This window comes from Cervus elaphus, chromosome 8 (genome assembly GCF_910594005.1).
Source record: "Cervus elaphus chromosome 8, mCerEla1.1, whole genome shotgun sequence".
Lineage (NCBI taxonomy): Eukaryota > Metazoa > Chordata > Mammalia > Artiodactyla > Cervidae > Cervus > Cervus elaphus.
The window spans coordinates 6,552,335-6,574,272 of NC_057822.1; the positions used below are offsets into that span (position 1 = coordinate 6,552,335).

A 21,938-nucleotide genomic window follows, 5' to 3' on the forward strand; every position below is an offset into this window, starting at 1 on the left:
CAGTGCTTACAATTATTTTTTATGTGGTAATCAGAAATGCCTAATTATTAATTCCTTCAATTTATAGTGTACCATCATGGAATCCCCTGAGTATGAGATTTTGCTCTTCAGTAATGACCTAAAAATCGACTGTAATTCTATCAATATCTACTTATCCCATCAGCTCTCCTGTGGTTTAGACAAAATACAAGTTGACAGACTTAGATTTGTTTCTCCTATATAAAAAGGTCCTAATATTTTAGCTACATAATTTCCTCTTGACCTAAAGTCATCATATCAACTGTGTCTGTAAACTGAGCCCACTTTTATTTGTCATATTGTTAAAACTTTTAAGATGTATTATATGCTAATCTATCCAATAAAATGTAAATATACTGAAGATATTAGAGGGACTGAAAATCACATAAAATAAAGCAAATTTACTGTTTCTCCAAGAGATTTAGTCTATCTTGACCACTTATAATTTACCCTGAGTATTTTTCATTACTTTACTTCATACTTGCAGGCCTTTCCTGCTAACCTAAGAATTTGAGAATAAAGGGTATGAAATACTTTTTATATGTTTATATGTTCCTACTATGAACAGAATTATTGTGTTAAAGTCTTATTCTTCTACAAGGCTGACATAAATGCCCACTTATAGAACATGGGCATTCTCCCACACTTAATGCCCCACTACTGATTAAAAAAAAAAAAAAAAAATAGGAAAAAAAAGTTCTTACCAACAATTCCACTGGTTATCGTCCCCAGCGAACCCCACCTAGCAAGTCGACATCATGACATGTCAGGTCAGGGCAGCCTCAACCTCGCTTCCCTGATAGTCAGGTGATAAAAGGAAGGAGTTAAAACAGGAAAAGTACACTTGCAGATTTCTGGATAACATCTGAAAATGATTAAAAAACAGAAACAAAACCAAACAAAAAACCCAGAGCTTCTGGTAACCTCTAAATAAAAAATATATATATACATGTATATATGTAAAAGAAAAAACTTTCCTAAAATGATTAATAATGACCACTCCCAATTAAATAAATTACTGATCAATACATTAAATAAACAATATTTTTAAAGTTCAGTACTTGCATTTCAAAAATAAAAACGAATCAACAGCTTCTAATGCAAAAGTAAAAATGCCTGGTCAATGAACTTGTCATTCTGGATTCTCTAGTCAGTCACCCAAATCCACGGTCTTACTCAGAAGAACTAAGTTAACAGAAGCTCCCAATCTTAGAAAAACATAAACACACTTATAAATCCAGTGCACTCTTTCTATAAGGCTTTTTCTTAGACGCTCACTTAAGAGGCTTCACGTAATAAAGGACAACACTAACATTAACAATTCTTCTACATACTCCGGTTGGTTTTAAAAACACTGGATAGTTCAATACAATAAAACCTCTTTGGAAAAATCAAAGTGGTAAACTAACACATTTAGAAGTCTTTTAAATGGACAAATGATAGCCTTATAGCAAGTGTTTACCGGAAGGATTTGGTTTTACAAATAATACACAATTAATAAAACATAGGTGTGATTATCCAAATGGGCAGGAGGCAAACGATGCAATGAGTTTCAAGAATATTATATGGCTTTATGCTAGGAATGGAATTTAATGTCCCTTCTCTTTTGGAATTTAATAGATATATTTTGAAGTACGCTGACCTTTTTAAAAAGAGGGTTCGCCTAAGTCAGATTTCAAAGCCAAATGAGAAAAATGATCTAACAGAAAGCATTGGGCTTTCTTATGCAGAATAACCCCAGAAACTAGAAAAACTGAAAAACAATTATGCTGAACTCTCTTTAAAAAAATTAGCTACAGAACCATAGTAACTCAATTTCCACATCAATTGGTCAAATAAACTTGGAATTATTAGAAATCTGGCTAATTAAAACTTTTTTGCTTTAAAAAAATTAAAACACCGTCATATAAATATGTACATTTAAGCAACTGCTATAAATGAGTGATCAAATAAAAATTAAGATTTCACTATGGGGAGGGGGCATATTTATATCATTCTCCGGAGAGTATCTACAAATAAGAGGTCATCCTCAATATAAAGTAAAAATCTTTCCCAGCACGCATGTAGCAGGCTCAGAAATAAAAACAGATGAATTAGGTGGGAGAACAAAAAAGATGGCAGGAGAGTAGGAAATCAGATTTCCTAGAACTCATAATATGCACCTATTTAAGAAAAAACCTAATGCAAATCTAGAATAAAAGCCTCTTCAGGTGACATTTTTCAGGTCTGTTTATTAGACTGTTAGATTTACTTCTGTGAGGAGTTAAGCTCTGAATCTATTTTCTGGGAATGCCGCTTATAGCAATAGCTTACAATAGCTTACATCAGTAAGGGAAAAGCTCCAGAGTAGACTGAATGCTTATAAAGTTACGTTTGTATGTTAAATAGCCACAAAAAATCTATGAAGTGCTATTAGAGGGGTACCTCTATAGGTATATTTTTAATTGGTCAGAGTAAAATATAATTTGCAATTAAAGAAAAAGATTTTGACATGGAACCTAGGTTTGATTCATGTTTTTGCTGGCTTTACATTTTAGGATGGGTGGGGGAAGCTCATAAATTACTTTTTCAGAATTACTTCTATTCCCATTCCTAATTTTGTTCATAAGAACTTGTTCGCTGGTAACAGCTAAGAAATAACAAATAATTCAAATTTTATTTCTACAGCCTCTCTTCAAGAAATATTGTGGGTTTTACTTAAATCTAATTTAGATTTATAGCTAGAGCTTCAAATTGTATTTTCAAAGTTGAAAAGACAGCATTTAAACAATGTTTGGTGTCTATACCTGCATACATGGGCATAAGAAAAACAACTGGATCCAAGCTTTATCAAATAGATACCCATGTTAACGCCAATCTGTTATACACAGGAATTATATGTAATTCCTCTACTGGTTTCCAAAAACATAAAAGGGATATTAACGAGGCCTGTTAACTTACTGAACTATATAATAAGTGTATTTTTAAAAAGAAATGATATCCTGACTTTCATCAGCAAATACTCATTTTTCTCCTCAAAGTCAAAAGAGAAGTCATGAAAACCAAAATATGCTGACTGAGCTCTCAATTAGATAGCTTATAATTTTGAAATCTAATACCACTCATAAAAGACACCAAACAGGAACTAAACACAAAATAAAGATGTGCCCATTTTAATTCTTCTCCAATGGCTTATTTTTCTAATTTAAAAACATTTTAGATCTGCCTAAGAATAAAATGGAAGGGACAATTTTTATTGGTTATTTGAAAGTGATCCAGACTTTTCTGCGCTGTTTAGATTCTTTCGTTCATCTTATTCTCAAGCAAAAAAACGTTCTTACGATAAAGGAAATGGAAATAGATGCTATGATTTGGCCAACAAAATTTTTAGCCATTTGAGTAGCAAAATAAATAAATAAATAAAAATAAGAGGTATTAACAGGAAGTCAGAAGTAGGACTACTGGATATTTTTAAGCCTCTCTTACAAGGCCTGAGTGTTTCTCAAAGCAAATTTACATAGTAATAGGAAATTATATTCCTAATTAGTAACTGAAGTGGTAATCACAATCATGTTTACTGAAAGTTTACATGAAGTTTAGTCCGCAGAGCAATTGACGCCACAGTACTAACATTTTTTCCTGCTATGTACATTCACTCCAGCAAATAAGGTCTTCAGACAACAAATTATCCTTTATAGAAAGAATGTGGGTCAAAATAAATTGCAGTCTGCTTCCCCAACCCCATTTTATTTAATGCAAATTATCCAATGCCTGCAAGAATGTTCAAAAGCCTGAGCTTGTTTTTATAAGAATAAAGGATAAAATTGCCAAATTAGATGACTATGAAAGAACATCAATCAATGAAGTGCTATTTGGAATAAATATTAGAATTTAGACTAATCCTCAGTCTGATATCCACGATACATATTAGAATAGACAAGAAATTTTGCATGAATTTGATCACTCACATAGGCAGTTATAGTTTGAAAACAATATTCCTTGCAAGGATTACGAATAAAATAATGTTTTAGGACACAATTGAATTTGAAATAGGTAATGTTTTGAATAGATTTTTGAGTTTTATTGAAATCTTACATGAACAAGAAATTGGAAATACAATCACATCAAAGAACAAATTGTCACGGCTTTGACGTTTAAGCCAAACAAATTTTGTAGGGCAGGTTTCAAAAAGGTGTGAAGTTATAACAATTTAAAAACACAGTTGACCTACTTCTAGGAATGCAAAACATACAATCATAGGTTATTTTCAATACAAGAAAACTTAAATTTGTTTGCTTTTAATTTCTTCAAACTACTAAGACAAAGCACTAGCTTGTATTTTTATTTACAGCATACTCCATACCCCTATGTAAGCTATCCCAAATCCAAAAAATGAAACTGTCCAAAACCAAAGGTTCTGCAAAATCATGATTTTAACAGTGTGCTCAGCTTGTTTTGAAGCTAAAATGAAGCCTGAAACGATAAAAGCATTGTAACTCCCAGAAAGGGAACTCTGCAAGCCCAATAATGTCCAAGTGCATTTATGAAAAGAGGAAAAAATAAAAAGACTTGAGTATATACACAATAGTGATTTCTTCAGCCAAATACAAATGGCAGCAAATTGCTACTTAAAGATGAAACAGATAAGCCAATTTTTTTTGAAGGATGTAGATCTAGAGCCAATCGTATCTTGTCAATATCATTTTCAAGCCCTCACTTGTCTATTTCCACTGTTGCCCATAAGTATCCTGATAAAATTCCTGGTTGTCATTATTGTAACCATAGTTACCAGAATAGTCACCACCTTGCTGAAGCGGCTGTTGAGCGATGGGTTGGGAACCCCAGTTCTGTTGGTTGTTGGTCTGACGGCGCTTGGAGTCAGGTTGGTTGTACCCGTCTGCCTTTCTCTTGCCTCCTACATTGCCCCCACGGTTGCCCCGAGATCCACGGGAACCACGGCCTCTCTGCTGTTGTGCAGGACCCCCTCTGCCACCCCTAGAGCCTCTTGGTGGTCCCAAAGGTGCCCCCCTCTGTGAGTAGCCAGCTCTACCTCTTGGAGGTGGTGCTCCCCGCCCCCTCGGTGGTGGTGGAGCACCTCGCCCTCCCCTTCCTCCTCCTCTTCCTCTTACTGCATAGCCATCATCATAGCCGTAGTAGGGATCTTCATAGCCTCCACGATAGTCGTGATAATCATAACCATAGTAATCATCATAGTAATCTTCATAGCCATAGTAATCTGGAGGGTAGCCATATCCACCTCTCCCCCCACCACGACCCCGACCTCTAATTGGAGGTGGCATGCGAGGAGGAGGGTGATAGTAATAATCTTCATACCTAGCAATGGAGGGAAGAGAGAAAAGAAAAAACAAGTTAGTTTGCTTTAAGATTTTTCCTAACTTTTTAAACTACCCGATCTCTGACTTATTTATTAAATGAAGACTCACGCAGTACTCCTGGAGGCCTGTCTAGCAGCTTGGCGCTCTTTCCTTTTCTTGTCTGGTGGCTTGGCTAAGACTATTTCAATTTCTTCCCCTTCTATTTCTTTGCCATTCATTTCATCCATGGCCTATGCAAATTAGAAACAAATTTATTTTATAAGTAACAGTACCTTAAATATAACATTGTCTGTACCATTTAATACACCTGATAAACAATTTACTCCACGTTTTAATTTCCAAGATGAATATAGCCACCAAATATTTAAAAATACACAAAATACTTATTCCCCTCAACCTTACTTTATATGTAAGTTACACTGAGAACAAAATGGATGTCCTATTATTATATTTAAAAAGATAAAGCAGAGAGCTGCTTGTTGCTGCTCCTTAATTTCAAGTAACTAATTCCTTCAAGCTAAGGCCAAAACAGACAGCAAATTCCCATCTGGAGAACATGCCCATATTAACAAACTTTTCAGGATTAAAATTTTTAAACAAACACATGGCATTCAGCCTGTACATCTTAAAACTGTTCGTTCATAAAAATGTCAAGAATTTGAAATATAAATGAGACTATCGGTGAAATTTAACAAGATACTAACCAAAAAAAAGAAAAAAGCCTCAGCTTCTTCCCCATCCCAACAATGTTTAACCTGGAATATACTTTACCTGAATGGTTAAAAGCACAGAGCCCAGCAAAGGCTTGAATTAATTAAGACTCAAGTACTCATCAGGAAAGCAGTAATCAAAAGTATTCTGGGCTCTAGTTTTTTATTTATATCATTCCACCTATTAACTTCTGCCACACTTCAAGGTTCAAGTAATTCAGTAACCAAGTATCACCTCCTCACCACAGTTTTTCTGTTTCCCAATACAACCTTTCCCTCTCTGGATATACACAATAAAATGCTCTGACCATAAAGAACATTTTAGTGGTTTACAAGTATCCAGACAAAAGATTAAATCAGTGTCTTCCTCTTACCTAGTTTTTCCCCCTTTACCACCTTAGCTTTTGGCTGCTTCAACTAAAGCAACTAAATGAGTCTATAAAAGCTTCCTGGTATAAACAAAAGAACAGACAATCTGTCTATACTCTTTCCTCTGGCCATCCTCTGAGTTAGAAATCTTACAATTTCAGAAATCACTTTGGCAAACCACCCTTGAAAATTATTTTCAATTATGAACAATCAGTTATTTAATACCAAGTAAATCAAAAGGAATATTTAGAAGGTATAAATTTATTAGTTATCAGTCCTTCCTATCACTCGCAATTCAGAAGCCAAACAAGTTCTGTACTAAGCTATGAATTTTATAAGCAATATTGTCTCAGTAATTAGCTTCCGTCAAAAAGCACACCAATAAATTCTACTAGTCAAAGATTCTATAAGGCACATTTTAAAGCAGTACCCTGGTCAGGAAACAAAAACTGCCCTAATTAGAGGGTGGGGCCACTTTACCGACAAAACAAAAAAACCAGGCCTGAGTCACCAAGGGTTTTAGATCTATCTCCCCAATTATATAAAAAGCTTTTACTTTGTCCTGTCTTTTGTTTTGTCAGCCCCTCCCCCCACCTTTTCTCCAGAAGGGAGAGAGGAACAAGAGGAAGAAAATGAAAATTTCAGCCATTAAAGATGCTGTTGAGCCACTATCAACGGAAAGCAGCAGAGTACTCAGGCTATATGCTTTAGACACTATATGAAAATACTTTTTTCCATACTTTTCAAATACTATCATCAACAAGCAAATTAACTATTATATGCAAGAAATATTTCTAACAACTATTGAAACTGGAAAAAAAAATACTGTGAGGATTCTAAAACGACCAAAGAAAGGCAAGACTATGAAGAACTAACCATTTCCTCAGAACACACCTACTGAATTACACTGTACTAGATATGAAGCCATGTACACTACTCAGTTCCATTCCCAGGTCCTTAAATAAGTAAATAGTTACAATATATTCACTATCATTTTGGTATTTATGGAAGCTAATTACTATTCCTTGTAACATTTTCAAGGTATCATGCTATCAAAGCTTAGGCTTACAAAAATAATACAGAGATTAAAAGTAACTTGCCTGAGGTCACAAACTCAGTTAGTAATAATCAGGCTTTGGAATACAGAGTCTTACCTGTTACATTACTACCACTTCACAGAGATTATTAAAAGAAAGCTCCAGAGTTCGGTAAAAGCTGAAAACCAATTTCATGTGTTTATAAAGTCACTTTATGTGTTTTAGCAAGTTTCAACAACAAAATTCACATATCAAGAAACAAAATATCAAATTTTTACCTTAACAGCTGCTCCTCTGTCTTCGAAATGAACAAATGCATAATCTTTCAACTTCTTCACTCTTTCAAGTTTTCCAAACTCAGAAAATGACTTTTCCAATATTTCTTCTGTCACTGTAGTAGCCAAGTTTCTCACAAATAAAACTTTCACCTAATATAACAAATATACAAAACAGGCATTGGCTACTTAATTTTAGCTGAAGTCCTATATTAAAGTATTTCTTCCTATTTTCATGGCATAGGCTTTTATTCTCAAAAACAATTAAGCTAAAGGTGCTATCACAAAAAGTATGAAAACTGAGAAAGTAATTGTTACCAATTTATATACATTATCAGTTTCTTCTCCTGCCATGTCATTGAAGTACCTAATACTGTGAACAGGATCTTCAAAGAACCAAAATAAAATTATTACTAAGTTACTTTACTAATTTAATATGGTCCCTTTGTTGTTGTTCAGCCGTTAAGTCTTGTCCAACTCTTGTGATCTTGTGGACTGAAGCCCACCAGGTTCCCCTGTCCATGGGATTTCCCAGGCAAGAAGACTGGAGTGGGTTGCCATTTCCTTCTCCAGGGGATATTCCTGACCCAGGGATCGAACCTGGGTCTCCTCCATTGGCAGGTGGATTCTTTACCTCTGAGCCACCTGACAATCCCATAAGTCCCCCCCAAAACAAGTTTTTCTGTCCCTTCTACCCCACCCAAGAACTGGATGAGCTCATGATTCTAAAATTCATATGAAAAAATAAACAAGCAGTAGTAGCCAGGGAAAAAATAAGAACAAAATTTAGAGACTAGCCCTACTAGATAAAACTCTATCAATTCACTGCTTAAATCATTTAATCAGTGCAGTGTTGATCTGAATAAAGATGAAAAGTGGACTCATACCTCACACTATATACTATGATAAAGTCCAAACAGATAGAAAATTTAAAAGGAGGGGGATGTTTAAAATATTAGAAGAAAATAATTATGTAACACTGCACTGGAGAAGGCTTTGTTAATTTAAAATCTATATGAAGGACTGAAAAATTCAACTACTAAAAAAAAAGATTTCCATATGGTAGAAAATACCATAAGTAAAATTAAAAAAAAAAAGGCATCACAAACAGTTAACCTATCTTTTATATCAGAACTCTAGAAAATTAAAAAAGATCAACAGAAAAACAAATGAATGAAGACAGGCAAAATTTATGAATACATGGTTCATACAAAGAAACATAAATAGTCCTTACATGCATAAGAAATGTAAATTCAGGCATGTACAGTAAAGAGAAACAAATCATAAAACAGCTATGAGATACCACTTGTTACGAGACTTGGCAAAACCAAGTTTGAGCCTATCCTCTTTTAACAAGGATAGGAACATCCTGCTGTATTCTGCTTGTGGGGAGCAGAATACAAGTGCACCTCCTACAGAAAATATGGTCAGTATCTTAATAATTACAGATGCATTTACCCTTTGACTCACAAATCTATCCTACAGATACATCTGTATTTATATTAACTGAAATGATATAAGCTTACTCATTACAGTATTTTAACAACAAAAGATTAGAAACACCCAATGTCCAGCTAGTTGAATATACTATGGTACACCTACAGAATGAAAAAGTACATAGTCATAAAAAATTAAGAGCTGATATTTAAAAAAAAAAAAAGGTGAGGATGCACTGTTAAGATTTTTTTCCCCATTTTATACCTCCAAAATAGGGATCCAATTTACAGTCAATGTGACAGACAAGCACTTGTCAATAGTTTAAATGGCAGCATTTTACAATTTCTTATCGATACATAAAATAATGGTATATTTCCTTAGAGCTGAAATATGAGATGAGACGAAATATGACAGTGAATAAAACAAACATAGTTCATTAATATAGCTACCAATAACCATTTGTGTAAGAAGTAGGGAAGGAAAGAATATATAATCATATTTGCCTGCTAAGCACTACAAGGATAAACCAGAGACCACTAACACTGGATATCTACAAGGGACAAGGAGGAAATAGTAGCTGGAGCTAGAGGTAGAAATGGGAACTCCTTGGCTGCACTTTGCCATATAATTTTGATTTGTGAACTAAGGAAATACATTACTTATTTAGACAAAAAGATTAACACACCTACCAAACAAATTGTTACCTTAGATAAAGGGCTAAGTAAAAAGGATTTGGGGAAGACACTAATTCAAGGGGGGAAAAGTCTTTCACCTCTATCTTTAACCCCTTTTTCTAAATGTTGTCATATTGACGTCTAATTCTACATCAGACAGGCCTCCATTACTTTATTTACCTTCTTTTTTGAAACTCAACATAGATCTTTTTTCTTTTCTGAGATGAAACCAAAGTATCCTATATAAAAATTACTAGTTGAAATAATGTTTAAAGCACTCAATAGGAAAAAGATCCCTTTAAGAAAGATACCTGTATGTATAGCTGAAACTAACACAACATTGTAACTCAACTATAATCTAATATAAAATAAAAAATGCCCCTCTCAATCTATAATACTGTTTTTAAAATATTTTAGAAACTGCAATACAGGCTACAGTCAGTTTCTACAAGATAGATTCAAAGTTGTTAAGAGATCTTATAAAGAGATTTATCCAATTCCAATAAAATAGACAACATCCAAAATCAGTAAGTTTGCTCAAAGTCACAACTGTATTAGAAGAAACAAGTGGAATTAAAATCAAGCTAGTAAGAAATAAAAATAATCAGGGCTCTTTAGATTTCCAGCCCCTCCCCTTGACTCCTATCTACTCCAGGAATACAGGAAAAGTGTGTAGCACATCGGAGTCTCTCTGGTTCATTCTCAGGGGATCTTTGAGTAATCCAAGAATGTTTCTGCTTAAAAAAGCTTTTATCATGTTAGTATAAACCAGGTCCCTCCTCCAAATTAATCAACAGTGAGAACTGTCACCTCAGATTCTGGAGTAAGAAGCTTGCGGAAAAGACTTTCAGTCCAGAATAACCCAACCATTCATTTATGGCCATCCACAGAGCTGCTGCCCCCAAGAGGTCAAGAGACAAACACCAAAATAATCAAAACTTCATTAAAAGCAACAGAGATTCAACTCAGATATGTCCCTTCACCCCTAGGAGTCACCCAGAGGAAAGCCTAAGAACTAGGACTCACAGAACGATCCTTTACCAGGCCAAGATTCCAGCAATGAAAGTATAGGGCTTAGGAGGAAAGTGAAAGTCCACCACAGGACTTGCCATGCATATTTTGCCACTAAGAGCAAACATGATAACCCCTCACCTTTCTTCATGGAGACAATACTATAAGGAAGCTTGATCCATTAAAAAAGGAAAAAGACACTAAATCTAAATAAAATAAAGTTCAAGGCCATGTAATAAAAGTCATAGTATGGTCAATGAAGATTATAATTCATTATCTCCAAAACATTACTTCTCTCTTTATTGCATAAAACCTTGTGTTTTTTCTTTTCTTAACATTTTTATCTTTTTATCTTTGATAGTGCCAAGCACTAATCGAACTCTCAGTAAGCATAGAAACACCTAATTGAAGGGATTTAATTTCAATTCTTTTTACACATTTATCTGCAGAAAAAGAAATGGTTAGTGGAAATTCCTGGATACAAGATAGGCTGTTAAACTGGTGCTAAAGCAGGTTGTTGCTTAAACAGTTAAGAGCTACAAGTTATATTTACTGTAAAATTTGAAATATTCAAGCTTATATTCTAAGTACAAAATGTAAATGATAACCACACCCCCAACCCAAGATACTGCATTTACCTTAGCCATGACTTCTGGGTCTGGTTCTTCCACAGGGTCAGCCCATTCAACTGTAACTACATTTCCCCACACTTTTACTTTTCCACTCATCAGCCGGCGTCTGGCTTGTGCTGCTGACTTGTGATCCTCATACTCAAGGAAGCAGAACCCCCGATTCTTCTTTTTGTCATCGGGTTGATGATAGAGAATAACGTCCACCAAACCCTCTGTTAAACCAACAGCCAGATATATAAGCCAAAAGCATCCACCACACACTTAGCGATCAGGCAGACCTAAATCCACTTGCCGAACAGCAAAAAGTAACTGGAGACGCCTCATAATGATCTGTTAATTATCTAGCTAGACAACTAAATCAGAATTATTAGATATGGAGCTACGGACAATATGTTACGTTCCTTTTAATTTTAGGGGCCCTGAAAGTATAGTCATAGACAGTAAGTCCAACTACTGTATTCTGACATATGACATTCTATTTTACAATGTTTTAAAGAGTGTTTGACATAACATGACATTATTAAAACTTATGAAAATACTACCAAGGAACTTAAAAACCAAACATAAATCCAAGAGAACACTCAACAACTAATCAAAACCAAAAATCATCTTTGAATCTTTTTAAAAGTTACTATTTTTACCAAGAATAAAAGTAACTGGTTAAAATGTACTTCTGATCTTAGTCCTGTACCCTCACCTTTCCACATATTATCCAAATCCTTAAGAGTAATTAGATTTTATTTCTAGCAGCAATATCCAGAATGTGATTTGGATGTGGGAGAGCGGAAGTAAAGGATAAGAGATGAGGCGGTCATAAAACTAGATTACGGTATTGGATGGTTCAGCCACATAGATGTTGAAAGTACTAACAATAAGTTAATTCAGGAAGAAGAAAAAGACTGAGCCAGAAGCAACCTTCAATTAACACAAGCCTGAAACCAGAAGAGCAACAGATACATCTTGAAGGGAAAGGATTATTTATCTGTAGTATGTCTGGACAACAAAAATGTAAAGAAATGGTTTTTATAGGGGATGGAGAAGCAATGGTCTAAAAGTTGTCTTTTACAATGCAGCTACCATTAGTGGATCTCCATCAGCATTTTAAAAAATGAAATGGAATAGGAAATGTATGATTAAATCATATTTGAGAAGTGAAAATGTAATTCTGCTAAATTTTGTTACATATAAATTTATACTTATAGATCTGTGATCTAGAATTTTCTTCTCAAATCAATTCCATGGATTTAGGATTGGAAATGCGGAAAAACCTGAAATAGACGAGGTGAGAGGAAGGAGGAGGAGGAGAAGCGCTCTCATCCCCTTGGCCTTAGAAGACTGAATCCCAGATGGGGAAGCCTTCACTTGAGAGCTATAGGGCAAAGGTTGTGTCAGAAGTTATGGTTCAACTAAGGAAAAGAAGTGAAGAGGACATCCCAAGAACTTGAGGCTATAAGAGAAGTTGTTTAGTCCAAACCACTAAAAAAACAGAAAGGAGGCAATTTAGACCCCCAGTAGATATGTGAATTCTTAAGATTAAGATACACCTCCTCTTTTTGCACTTATAATGTACCACAGATTTCCCAAAACTAATTTCTAAATACATTTTTGTTTTACCTGTGACTTTACTGAATTCTTCCAGAATGTTTTCTTTAGTCTTATTCTTCGGAATTGATCCAACAAAAAGCCTGTTGTTTGCCACTGAAATGCACACTCCAAGGTGTTTACCAGGGCGAATTTCATAGCTGTCACACTGAAAGGAAGAAAAGAACCAGACACCCCACAACCACCCCAAACTCAGAACAACTGATTTCAGTCTAAAAAACTGAACAATTCAAGGTCAAACACTCCCTGCTTCATGAACTCACCAAGTGCCCTCACGCTTGCCTTAATATAAAATGTGTATTTTTAACTTTTACAGCCTCTGTTTTAGTTTGGTTTCATTAACCTTCACTGCTCTATCAAATATAAATGAATCAAAAAATATATATAAATGAATCAAAGTTATTCATTTTATCTTTGAAAAGACCTGATTTCTTATTTCAATATTATCAATCTCAAGATTTTTTCCCAGAGAATTTTAGAAAAAATACCCGAGACTGGTAATTCAGAGCCCTTGGAGATGAAATGAGATACAGCTAAGTCTCAGGAAAACAACAATATGTAAAGAATAACAACTATGTTTAATCAATGCAAAGAAACATAGAATTTCACATTTTACATAAAACAATTTTAAAAAATTAAACTTCCTATTAAACATAATACTTTCAAAATTGTATTAAATCATAGGAATAAAAAGTGTTTTATTTAAATGGTTATGGTCATTATTTCCTAGGTAAACTTGAGCTTTTTATGCCTTAACATTACTTACCTATTAGTTTACTAAAAAAATATGGAATTAAAATCATCCACATGTTGCCAGAGGCAAGGAAATAAAAGTTTTGAAAACTTCTCAGTACTAAATAAACAAACTGGAAGGAAAAAAGTCCATAATAAAAAATCTGGGTCAAGTTAGAAGTAGAACAAATTTAAAGGCAACTAATGAAACGAAAAGCTTGGTGAAACAGGTTACCATTCTAAAATAATTAGAACTAGATTAAGTGAGGCCTTCAGCTGTCTGCCAAGAGTACCCCCCAAAACCAATGATACTGCTATTCTGAGTTACTGAGATGACTGTATCTTAACGCAGTAGGAGAGAAGTCATACTTAATTTGCATACTACTCTGAAATAAGTACAAAGGGTAAAAGGCCCTACAAAAAGGAGGTTCCTAGAAGACTGTTTATCAAGTAAAAGAAAAAGAGAAAGATTAAAGAACTGGAGAGTTTGGAAACAAAAAGAAAAGAATAGAATATACTTAGAAAATAAATAAATTGTATGATTAGGTTATGACAAAAACAAAAGAGATTCACAACCATTTCCTAATCATGTCCTAAAAGTCCATGTAGCCCAGTTATATTCCCCAGAACCCATTCCAGACTTCATCATACTTTAAGAACATTACTCTAAAGTTTAACAGCAAGAATTGACATTTCTGTGTAAGATCAAAAGGGAGAACTGCAAAAGCCAAATATTCAAATAAAACTTTAGATACTAACTGCTGTAATAAATAACTTCTTAGAATTATGGGAGACTATCACCTTATTTCTTGTGTATTTTCATTTATTTTTTACTTTCATAATATGAAAAAACAGCCACCAGTCACATACTAACTTAGTAAATATGAAAACTTTCAAAACAAAAACTAAAGTAAATGAAACAATGTTAACTGCAAATGTTTTTAATTGAGGTATTTTTCTCAACTGACTTGCCAGACAATGGGCATGTCTTATCACATACCAGTTTAACAGCTTCCTGCGCGGCTTCCTTTCCACAGAAGGTGATGAATGCATACCCTCTGTTCTGACCAGACAGTGGATCCATCATAAGACGCAGATCCCAAATGGGACCAGCCTTTTCAAAAAGAGGCACCAATTCATCCTCGTATAAATCTCTTGGTATTTTACCTACAAAGACCTGAAATAAAACCTCTGTGTTAGAATCCCAGTGTAATAAGCAATTTGATTTTAGAGCCACAAAGCCTAGCTGCCTTTTTTAGGGGATGGGGACACATAGATGGTTAAGGAAAAAATGGGGCAAGTTGAATCTTACAAAGTTAACCCTAGTTTTTCATTATAATGACTTTCAGGGCATCAACACAGAACAATATTCTATACTGAAAAATGGAAACTGATTAATAATAGTAAGTGCTCAAAATTTGTAGTAACAACTCTAAATTTTAAATTTTTGTAATTTGTCCTTTGCTCACAAAAAATAGCATAAAAGGCCTATATAAATCTTCATTGAAATACATGTGCATTTTTAGAAAAACAATAATTGAATATGGAGAAGGGAATGGCAACCCACTCCAGTATTCTAGCCTGGGTAATTCCATGGACAGAGAGTCTGGTGGGCTACAGCCCGTGGGGTTGCAAAGAGTGGGACATGACCAGGCGAGTAACACTTTCATGACAGTATGAACATGCCAATTCAGCAAAGTCACAGTAAAAGTTAAATAAAAAACTGAATAAAAGATTGACGAGGTCGCTTTCAAATTTCCTCAACTCTAAAATCTTTACTACTTAAAACTCCACTGCTTTATCTTTCTTCATCAGAATTCCTTTCTCTATCAGAATATTACATTTTAAGATACGAAAAAAATTCACCATAATTTAAAGATTTTGTATTCTTAATTAAAATTATATAGTAAGTAGGATTAAGTCCTAATATACAGGAATGCTAAATTAGAATGAAACAATCAGAAACCCTCTCAGTATTTAATATCAGATGACAATTTTCTTCAAATTTCTACCATGTCAGCAATACGGAAAATAACCTTTTATGTTAAAACATTTGCAATCCACACACAAAGTCGTAAAGAGTAAATTACTGCTTGCATGAGATGAATTTTCTAGTGAAACTCATCTATATCAACATTTCATATCCAGATAATTGATCTGACTGAAGTAATGAAGTAAAAACTCAACAACCAAAAAACTAAGATCATGGCATCCTGTCCCATCACCTCATGGCAAACAGACGGGGAAACAATGGAAACAGTGACAGACTATTTTGGGGGGTCTCCAAAAATCACTGCAGATGGTGACTGCAGCCATGAAATTAAAAGACTCTTGTTCCTTGGAAGAAAAGTTTTGACCAATCTAGATAGCATTTATTAAAAAGCATAGAGACTGCCAACAAAGGTCCGTCTAGTCAAAGTTATAGTTTTTCCAGTAGTCATATATGGATGTGACAGTCGGACTATAAGAAAGCTGAGCGCTGAAGAATTGATGCTTTTGAACTGAGATGTTGGAGGAGACTCTTGAGAGTCCCTTGGACTGCAAGGAGATCCAACCAGTACATCCTAAAGGAAATCAGTCCTGAATATTCATTGGAAGGACTGATGCTGAAGCTGAAGTTCCAATAGTTTGGCCTAATGCAAAGAACTGACTCCTTGGAGAAGACCCTGATGCTGGGAAAGATTGAAGGCAGGAGGAGAAGGGGATGACAGAGGATGAGATGGTTGAATGGTATCACCGACTTGATGGACATGAGTTTGGGCAAGCTCCGGGAGTTGGTGATGGACAGGGAAGCCTGGCGTGCTGCGGTTCATGGGGTCGCAAAGAGTCGGACACAACTGAGTGATGTGACTGAACTGAAATGAATGAAGCAATGGACTTCCCTTGTAGCTCAGACAGTAAAAAATCTGCGTGCAACGCGAGAGACCCGGGTTCAATCCCTGGGTTGGGAAGATCCCCTGGAGAAGGGAATGGTTACCCACTCCAGTATTCTTGCCTGAAGAATTCTAAGGACAGAGGAGCCTGGGATCGCAAAGAGCTGGACACGGCTGAGGGACTAACACTAACACGAATGAAGTAATACCTGCAATCCAAAAGATGCCAAATTATTGGAGATTAAGTTTCTGGTGTTAAGTTCTGTAAAAGCTGTGGTATCTTAAGACAATCCTTTTCAAAATAATCAGGTTCACTTTCACTGCTATCTGGTAAAATCTGAGGTGGTCTTCTGAATCTCTAGCAAGATGCTTATACAACAGCTACACTAATTTTTCTACTTCCTTAAAACCTCCAATCCTCATTCATGAAATCTCATTCTAAGAAGGTCGCCTGAAAAGTCATTGGTTTTCCTGACATTCTTTCCTCTTGGCCTTAAAAACTTTTCTCAACATCTCTTTTCACTTCTTTCCTTTATACCTCAGAGAAAAAAATGTACCTCTTTTCCAAAGAGTAGCTCCTTAACCCTAATAAGCCCATTTCTTCCTACTACTTTCTTCTGGAAATAATTTTAAACCTTTAGTTCTTCAACTGTCCTATCCTGTTCAGTACACTCTTTCCTTCCCACTGTTCTCCATCTTCAAACATGCCAAACCTCCCATAACAAAATACAAAAACCTCTTCTTTAGCCTGTTACTGTTCCTTTCATTTTTAAATGCTTTAAACATATGGCCCTTACCTGTTTGATTTCACTCATGCAGTTATTCTTTTCAACACATCTGTTGTATGCTTAACACTGGGCAGCTAAGAAAAGTATAAAGAACAGCTCGGCCATCATCTCAGTGACATCCCTGCAGAACCATCTTTCTAATGAAAGCTCACTCTGAAAAGCACTTGCATCTGTGCCTTTTTACACTGTTCTGTCATGTATTCATCGTCAAGTTCCGTTTCTATTGCTTTCTTACATTTCTGGGGGATCATTTTCTTCCCATTTTTTTTTTAATTGGAGGATAAATGCTTTACAATACTGTGTTGATTTCTGCTATGGAACAATGTGAATCAGCTCTAAGTACACATATGTGCCCTCTCTCTTGGAGCTTCCCTCCCATATGCTTTTAAACTCTCTACAAACTGGCTTCTTCCAACACTAAATGGTACACCCAAATGTCACTAATGGACTTTTAAGGACCAAATTCAAAAGTCTTCCCTTCCTCAATCTCTTCATCCTTGCCTTCTCAACCAACACTAGTGATGCTACCTTCTGAAAATTCTCTTCCCATAAGTTTTCAGTTCAGTTCAGTTGCTCAGTCATATCCAACTCTTTGTGACCCCATGGACTGCAGCACGCCAGGCCTCCCTATCCATCACCAACTTCCAGAGTTTACCCAAACTCATGTCCACTGAGTCGGTGATGCCATCCAACCATCTCATCCTCTGTCATCCCCTTCTCCTCCCGCCCTTAATCTTTCCTAGCACTGGGGTCTTTTCCAGTAAGTGGGCTCTTTGCATCAGGTGGCCAAAGTATTGGAGTTTCAGCTTCAGCACCAGTCCTTCCAATGAACACTCAGGACCAATCTCCTTGAGGATGGACTGGTTGGATCTCCCTGCAATCCAAGGGACTCTCAAGCGTCTTCTCCAACACCACAGTTCAAAAGCATCAATTCTTCGATGCTCAGCTTTCTTTATAGTCCAACTCTCACATCCATACCTAACTACTGGAAAAACCTCAGAATCTTCCACTAACCTGGTCTTTAAAGGTTAACTACTTTAACTACCTTTAAAGGTTTGACTACTCCTCTATCCTTTCCATGGTGATTCTTCTATCCAATTAATAACATAAGCTGCATGTTTCCCAAAGTTATGGCCCTATTCCCCATAATTCACTGTACTTCCTTCCCTTGTAAGGATCATATTCACATCCCAAAGCCTACAACGCTACAGTCACCTTCCAATACCTCCTACATATCTCAAGACCTAATTCTGCATCTCCAACTACCTAGTAAACATTTCCTCCTGGTAGTCCTGATTTTACCTCAAATTAACAGTAACTTTAGTAATGTCAATTTTCATTTTTGGGGTATAAATATATGTATAGATAAGAATAACTAACTATGCATCAAAATGCTAAAAGTGGCTATCAATACATAAAAAAATTCTAATTTTATTTTCCTTATTATATTTTTAAGTATTTTACAATAAAGGTACAATGTATTTAGAACAAGTTTCCTTTGTCCAAAAATCAAAATAACTAAAACCGACCCTTGTCAATCAGTTCCTCTGACTTTTCCCCACATTCCTCTTGGGGAAACATAATTTTTCTTGGGAGAACATAATTTCTGCTAACCACCACCCCACCCCACCCCAGCCCCACCCCCAGCAAATGGTTGAGGAAAAATACTCTCATAAACAAAAAAACCTCAGGTATTTTTAATCCCTCCAATTCTCATCCATATCCAATTAACTTTTATTTTTTTCATTTATTTTTATTAGTTGGAGGCTAATTACTTTACAATATTGTAGTGATTTTTGCCATACATTGACATGAATCAGCCATGGATTTACATGTGTTCCCCATCCCGATCCCCCGTCCCGCCTCCCTCCTCATCCCATCCCTCTGGGTCTTCCCAGTGCACCAGCCCTGAGCACTTGTCTCATGCATCCAACTTGGGCTGGTGATCTGTTTCACCCTTGATAGTATTCTTGTTTCAATGCTATTCTCTCAGAACATCCCAGAGTCCAAAAGTTTGTTCTCTACATCTGTCTCTTTTTCTGTTTTGCTTATAGGGTTATCGTTACCATCTTTTTAAATTCCATATATATGGAATTTAGCATTAGTATACTGTATTGGTCTTATCTTTCTGGCTTACTTCCCTCTGTATAATGGGCTCCAGTTTTATCCATCTCATTAGAACTGATTCAAATGAATTCTTTTTAATGGCTGAGTAATATTCCATTGTGTATATGTACCACAGCTTCCTTATCCACTTGTCTGCTGATGGGCATCTAGGTTGCTTCCATGTCCTGGCTATTATAATGTGCTGCGATGAACACTGGGGTGCACGTGTCTCTTTCAAATCTAGTTTCCTCGGTGTGTATGCCCAGCAGTGGGATGCTGGGTCATATGGCAGTTCTATTTCCAGTTTGTTTTTTTTTTTTTTTTCTATTTCCAGTTTTTTAAGGAATCTCCAACACTGCTCTCCATAGTGGCTGTACTAGTTTGCATTCCCACCAACAGTGTAAGAGGGTTCCCGTTTCTCCACACCCTCTCCAGCATTTATTGCTTGTAGACTTTTGGATATCCAATTAATTTTTAAAATATCAGCTTAAGGGCTTCCTTGATGGTCCAGTGGTTAAGAGTCTGCTTTGTGGTGCAGGGGTCATGGGTTTGATCCCTGGTCCAGGAGGATCCCACATGCCATGGAGCAATTAAGCACATATACAGCAACTACTGAAGCCAACGCTCTAGAGCCTATGAGCTCCAACTACTGAAGCCAGTGCACCTAGAGCCCTTGCTCCACAACCCAAGAAGCCCCCACAATGAGAAGCCCGAGCATGGCAATTACAGAGCAGCTACCGCTCTCTCCAAGTAGAGAAAGCCCACGCACAGCAACCAAGACCCAGCACAGCCATAAATCCACAAATAAATAAATAAAATGCCAGCTTGAAGTCACTCCAATGCAGGTAACTGGCTCCCTCCCTATTCATAGAACTGGTCCAAATCTTTCATAAGATGTGGACTCACATGCCATGTAATTTTTCTACATTCTAGAAATGAGTGAACACCACAGACAGGTCTAGATGTTCATGAAGCTTACATTCTACTGATAGAGACAGACAATTTAAAAGATAATACAATTTCAGGAGGAAATTATAAGATAAAAGCAAAGAAAAGGGATAAATGAAAAAGAGATTATATTTTAAGTAGGAGGGTCTCCCTGAGAAGACAAATTTGAACTGAGAACAGAGAGAGAAAATAAAGTAAAAGTATGAGGAAAGGGCATTCCACAATGATAGAGCAAGTCTGTAAACACATCGAGCACAACTGATCTATCTGAAGAACAGCAAATAGGCCAGTGATTAAATAAAAAGTCCACACAGGAGACAGTGACAAGAAAGAGAAAATGAGGACTGGATTAAGTTAAATCATGGTTGGAAGTTTTGAGTTTTATTCCAAACATGTTAGGAAGACATTAAGAGGCCTCTGAGCAGACAAATAACTAGGTATTACTTATGTCCTAAAAGAAATAAGACTGGCAGCAGGGTAGAAAATGGATCGTATGGAAAAAACCAGGCTGACCAGTCAGGTTAACGGTGCAAGAGATGGTGGTGGCTTGGTGTAGTAAGGTGAAAGCTTAAGGGTAGGGAGAATGTGAAACGGTGAGTTTTAAGCTATGTTGGATTCAAATCTACATTCCAGTTACCGTGAACAAGTTTCTAAATCAGCAAGTCTCAAGATTCTCATCTGGGAGTAACAGCAGCAAGAGCATTCAGCTTCCATGTAAGCAGAGAGCCCACATCTTGCTCCTCCTTTTATTCCTAGTATTGAATGCAGTGCCAGGGACATCACAGCTGCTCATCTCTGAGTAAATACATGTGTGAACATCTATCTCATACTGTGACTTACAGGCGAGATTCCCCTCTTCTTTCCTACTCAAGGACTCGGTCTGGCAACAATTTCATCATCAATTTCCTCCTTTATACACGGATCATTCCCATCAGCACATAGTATATTACAGTCTCTCCCTTAAATTTTATTTTTAAAAAAATATTTATTTATTTGGCTATGCAGGGTCTTAGTTACTGCAGGCAGACTCTCAGCTGTGGCATGTTGGATTTAATAGTTCCCTGACCAGGGACTGAACCCAAGCCCCCGGCATTGGGAATGCAGAGTCTTAGGCACTGGACCACCCGGAAAGCCCTTCCTTTAAAATTTCAATTAAAATAAAGATATATCTTGACTATAAACCTTCTAACCATTGTCCCATTTCTCTGCTATCTTTTGTAGCAAAATTGCTCAGAAGAGCTATAATATTCCTAATGACTCAAATTTACTCATCTTCTTAGTCTCTTGAATCTTTTCCAATCTGGCTTTTGTCACCACTCTAGTCAAAGTCACTAACAACATTTATGCTATCACAATCAAATGTCAATTCTCAGTCCTCATCTTACTTGGGAAGTTTGATAAAACTGACCTT

The 21,938-nt window shown here is 36.0% G+C and overlaps 1 protein-coding gene across 7 annotated transcripts in view; it reads right to left on the reverse strand.

Moving 5' to 3' along the window:
• Positions 1-4,054: 4,054 nt before the first annotated feature.
• Positions 4,055-21,938, reverse strand: part of HNRNPR (heterogeneous nuclear ribonucleoprotein R) — a 34,676-nt gene continuing 16,792 nt past the window's right edge. For 4 of the 7 annotated variants that reach the window (XM_043909196.1, XM_043909192.1, XM_043909191.1 and 1 more), the window contains 6 exons: positions 14,813-14,989; positions 13,093-13,228; positions 11,485-11,699; positions 7,728-7,877; positions 5,442-5,563; positions 4,055-5,331 (listed from right to left, as the gene is read on the reverse strand). In XM_043909196.1, the coding sequence (XP_043765131.1) occupies positions 4,719-5,331; positions 5,442-5,563; positions 7,728-7,877; positions 11,485-11,699; positions 13,093-13,228; positions 14,813-14,989 (1,413 nt within the window). In that variant the 3' untranslated portion in view covers positions 4,055-4,718. The remainder of the gene's footprint in view (positions 5,332-5,441; positions 5,564-7,727; positions 7,878-11,484; positions 11,700-13,092; positions 13,229-14,812; positions 14,990-21,938) is intronic. The other 3 variants (XM_043909197.1, XM_043909195.1, XM_043909194.1) reach the window with 1 other exon arrangement.